At 52.6% G+C, this 4,601-nt stretch overlaps 1 protein-coding gene across 1 annotated transcript; it reads left to right on the forward strand.

The window, feature by feature from the left end:
* Positions 1–1,971: 1,971 nt before the first annotated feature.
* On the forward strand, positions 1,972–4,601 carry AQP6 (aquaporin 6). The gene is made up of 4 exons (XM_049782963.1): positions 1,972–2,397; positions 2,980–3,138; positions 3,278–3,358; positions 4,389–4,601. The coding sequence occupies exons 1-4, from the start codon at positions 1,972–1,974 to the stop codon at positions 4,599–4,601; spliced, it is 879 nt and encodes a 292-aa protein (XP_049638920.1).

The raw sequence follows: 4,601 nt of genomic DNA on the forward strand, positions 1-4,601 counted from the left end.
TTGAGGAAAAGAGAGAGCGGGACAGGGGGTAAGGAAAGATCTCCAGGGTAGAAGAAGCAGGGTGAAACCAGGACAGCTGGAAGTACAGAACGGGCATGGGAAGAGATGGGATTTCTCATAAGAGAAACACAGCCTGGAGTCAAAGCTGGGAAGATGTATTTGAAGATTTCTTGGGGTCATTCCAAGTGGGGATGGGTCTAAGGCAAAAATAAAACAAACAGAAAAGAAGCAGATGGGAATGTCACCTGCCTCCAGTAGGTCAAGAAGCTTCTAGTCACTTATTTTTTCATTTAACAATACTTGTCTGGTGCCCTGAGAAGGACACTCCCAGTAAGGAAGAACAAACCTTGGTTCCTTCTCTGCCCCACCCTCTCCCAACACACATACACACACAAGGGACTCAACACCTCATTGGGGGACTCAATGACTCTGTGACAGCACTATGGTGACCAAGCTGTGGTGGGAGCAAAGGAGGGGTCCTCACCCAGGAGAGGGAGATGATGTGGAAACTATCTTGGGGAGGGATTAGGAGTTACCCAAACAGAGGACGTGCCAGAGCTGACAGGAAGAGCAGACACTCCTCTCATGAGAAACCACCCTGGAATGATCTAGCATCACTGACCTTGTGGTGAGGCCAGAGGGTCAAGGAGAAGACAGAGAATGGGAAGAGGTGATAGGAAATCAGAATCCCAGAGAGCAGAGGAGCTGCAGAGCTCCCTGAGGGGACAGCAGGCTTTAAAGGGATTTTTGCCAAGGAACAGCAGGATCAGATTTGCAATTTAGAAAGATCACTGGACTGCAGTGTAGAAAATTGATTGGAGCAGTGCAAGAGAGGAGAGAGAGAGAGAGAGAGAGAGAGAGAGAGAGAGAGAGAGAGAGAGAGAGAGAGAGAGAGAGAGAACGGTCAAAGGCTGGTGGGCAGCAGGAATGACAAACTGAGGGTAAGAAATTGTTAGGATTCAAAACCAGCAGGACTTGATGCATTTACAGGTGGAGTAGGAGGAAGGGAAGGGTGCCTCCTATAGCTGAAGGAAGATGGAAGACATTGTGGGGGGGGGGGGGAATGAGAGAGGTCTTATTTGGAAAGAGGTTATGCTTGAGGAGCCTGAGATGGCCAGAGGCAGCAGCTGGGCAGGCATGTGTGGCCTAATATGGGGTTAAGAGGTGAAGACTATATCATTTTAGCAGATTGGCAGAGCCCTCTTTGGAGGGAACACATGTGTTTGAAAAAATAACTTGATATGCTGCTGGGGACAAGAGGGACAATCTAGGGCAGGGTGACCTGAGGTACCCCATGTGAGTCTGAGAGAGAGATGGGAGAAGAAAGTATCAGAGGAGTAGGAGGGGGAACCCAAGGAGAAGTGGATGAAGGAACAGTGGAAAATCTCCACTGTTGGCTGCCACTGGGCTAATCTCTGATTAGCTGTGGATGAACGCACCACACGGAGCCCACTCAGTCCCAAGCAGGAAAGTTAGCTTCACTCACATCTGCTATCTCTGAGTAAGGTTTGAACTGGGATCAATGGGGAGAGCTTTATCTAACATCAATTTTAGGACACTAGTGTGCATTCATACGGAAGTAGGCCTATACATAGAGTGGGCTCAGAGAACAGAGGCTCGCCAGAAATGAATAGGCCTTGCACTTGGAGAGCTGAACCATCTTACCCTGAGCTAACCCTGGTGGTATGAGCCCACCCTGGTCCTGTGCCTGAGGACTTGGCACTCAGACTTTGCCTCCTGTGATGGTGAGGCCTGATTGGAAGTCTGGAGGTTCCAGTTCAGTGCCCACCGGTGTGGGTTCTGGCTGTCAGGTGAGTTCTGACCAGGGCACCACCTCCCAAGCCACTCCTACATCTTCCATCCCACAAGACACAGCACAGACCCAGGACAACTGGAACCACTGGAGAAGAGACCTGGGCAGGCAGAGATCAGGGGCAAGAGAGACAGCAAGGACAGGAAGCAGCAGCAGAAATGTCAAGCCCCAGAACTCAGCCAAGCTGTCCCGTGGAGTTCACTGCAGGAGGCTGGGCCTGCCCGCTGGCACATCATCTCTGGACAGCCATCAGCAAGGCAGTGTTTGCGGAATTCCTGGCTACGGGGCTCTATGTTTTCTTCGGTGTGGGCTCTGCCATGCCCTGGCCTTCTGCGCCTCCCTCTGTGCTGCAGATCGCTATCACCTTCAACTTAGTCACAGCTATGGCCGTACAGGTCACCTGGAAGGCCAGTGGGGCCCACGTCAACCCTGCTGTGACTCTGGCCTTCCTCGTGGGCTCCCAGATATCCCTGCCCCGGGCTGTGGTCTACATAACTGCTCAGCTGGCAGGGGCCACAGCAGGAGCTGCACTACTCTATGGGGTCACACCAGGGGATATCCGAGAAACCCTTGGGGTCAATGTGGTAGGTGAAGGGAGGGGTCCCAACAGGACCAGGAGGGAGGTGGAGATCCAGGCCCTGGAGAGGAGCCCAAGACAGCCCAGTCGCCTGTGGGCTCCAGGGCAGGTGGGAGAGACTAGGGGCAAGTGGGAGGAGGACAGCATGGAGGGCATAGGAGTGAAAGGGAACCCCATGTGCCCTCATCTCCCCATCCTGCCCATGTCCCTGCTTCTGTTTCTCAATGTTGCTCCCTCCCCAACACCTGAAGATTTGTCATCATCTCAAGTCCAAGTTCTATCTACTTCCTCACCTCCTTCTTCTCTCCTCTTCCTATGATCATCCCCCATCTCTGATTATAACCTGCATCCCAGATTTTTTTCCAGACTTCCCTTTCCCACTATCCTGAGTCTCCTCCTGACCAGTGGATGAGCAAGGGCACCAACTTCTGCAGGACTGGCTGAACCCCAACTACACAGGCCTCCCTGCTTTATCTCTAAATCCCAGAGCTGGCAGGGAGAATACCCTGTACCCCACATAAAGGAGGAGGTGGGGCAGGAGGTTTGTCCTCTGGTAAAGCCTAGTGGCAGCAGCATCAGCTTTGCCCAGGTGCGCAGCAACGTGTCGAATGGCCAGGCAGTGGCTGTGGAGTTGGTGTTGACCCTACAGTTGGTCCTCTGTGTCTTCGCATCCACCGACAGCCGCCATTCCTCAGGCTCCCCGGCCATCATGATTGGAATCTCCGTGGCACTGGGCCACCTCATTGGGGTAAGAGGCAGAGGGAACATGGTACACACAGCAATACCCTCCTGCCCCCAATGCCAAGGCTCAGCCTAAGGCTTCTGAGCTATGGCCCTAAAAGGACAGAGACTGCTCTTCCAGATCTGAACCCACATTTGCTCCCCAGATCTACTTCACTGGCTGCTCCATGAACCCAGCCCGCTCCTTTGGCCCTGCTGCCATTGTTGGGAAGTTCACTTTTCACTGGGTAAGACCTCTCTCTCTCTCTCTCTCTCTCTCTCTCTCTCTCTCTCTCTCTCTCTCTCTCTCTCTCTCTCTCTCTCTCTCTCTCTCTCTCTCCCTCCCTCAATTTTTTTTTTGATGGGGAAAGGGGTTTCAGGACCACAGCCAATGGTGCTCAGGATCTGTTCCTGGCTCTGTGCTCAGAATTGATCCCAGTGATGCTCAAGGGTATGTGCCAAGCATCTAACTGGGGTTGACTGTGTGTGAGGCAAGTGCCCAACCCCTGTACTGTCTCTCTGACTGTGAACAAGGCTTCCCACTAGGGGCCTGCAGAAAGGACAGAGCTGGGGGCTCTGGCTTTACCAGCCATAGAACCAAAGACACTCTGGAGGTTTCTCCAGGCTCAGAAGACTAGGGCAAATCGTCCTCCTGCCTTTGGCCCAGCCTCACTAGCCTAAGTATGAGTGAACTGGTCAGACTGAGGCAGGGATGGGGCTATAGCTGAAGCCCTAGCAACTTCCTTCTCTCTCCTGCTATACCACTTTCCAAACTCAGATAGAAAAAGCAGAAATAGGGGACCAGAGTGATAGCACAGCAGTAGGGTGTTTGCCTTGCACACAGACGATCCAGGAACAGAATCTAGTTCAATCCCAGCATCCCATATGGTCCCCTGAGCCTACCAGGAGTGATTTCTGAACACAGAGCCAGAAGTAATTCCTGAGTGCCACCAGATGTGGCCCCAAAATCCAAAAACAAAACAAAACAGAAATAAACAATCCACAGCACAGTGGAGCAGCACTGCCAGAGTTCCTGGAGGGAACAGGGAGGTAAAAGGAGGGAACAGCATGGAGGTAGGGATCAGAGGGACTCGTGGGAAGGAGGGCCCTCTCTGTGCTCAGACCTGGATAGGTCCCCTTGCTCAGACGAATGCCTGGTAGATAGCCTGAACAATCAGGTAGGGATCAGTACACACACACACACACACACACCCACACACACACCACTGCCCCATGACCCAGAGAGCTCACGGGAGCTGCCCCATTTCTCATTCCCAGATCTTCTGGGTGGGACCACTGTCTGGTGCCATCCTGGCCTCGCTAATCTACAACTTTATACTGTTCCCCAACACCAAAACCCTGGCCCAAAGACTGGCCATCTTCACGGGTACCGCAGAAGCAAAACAAGCAGGAGGGGTGGAACCCCAGAAAAAAGATCCCCCAACTACTTCAGAAGACACTGAGATGGAGAATGTATGTCAAATGATATAG

The sequence above is a fragment of the Suncus etruscus genome, chromosome 11 (assembly GCF_024139225.1).
Source record: "Suncus etruscus isolate mSunEtr1 chromosome 11, mSunEtr1.pri.cur, whole genome shotgun sequence".
In the NCBI taxonomy this organism is placed as follows: Eukaryota; Metazoa; Chordata; class Mammalia; order Eulipotyphla; family Soricidae; genus Suncus; species Suncus etruscus.

Coding starts and splice junctions, on each gene's coding strand:
- AQP6 (XM_049782963.1), top strand. CDS start 1,972: ATGTCAAGCCCCAGAACTCAGCCAAGCTGTCCCGTGGAGTTCACTGCA. Junction 2,398..2,979: donor AAACCCTTGGGGTCAATGTG/GTAGGTGAAGGG, acceptor AGCTTTGCCCAG/GTGCGCAGCAACGTGTCGAA. Junction 3,139..3,277: donor CACTGGGCCACCTCATTGGG/GTAAGAGGCAGA, acceptor TTTGCTCCCCAG/ATCTACTTCACTGGCTGCTC.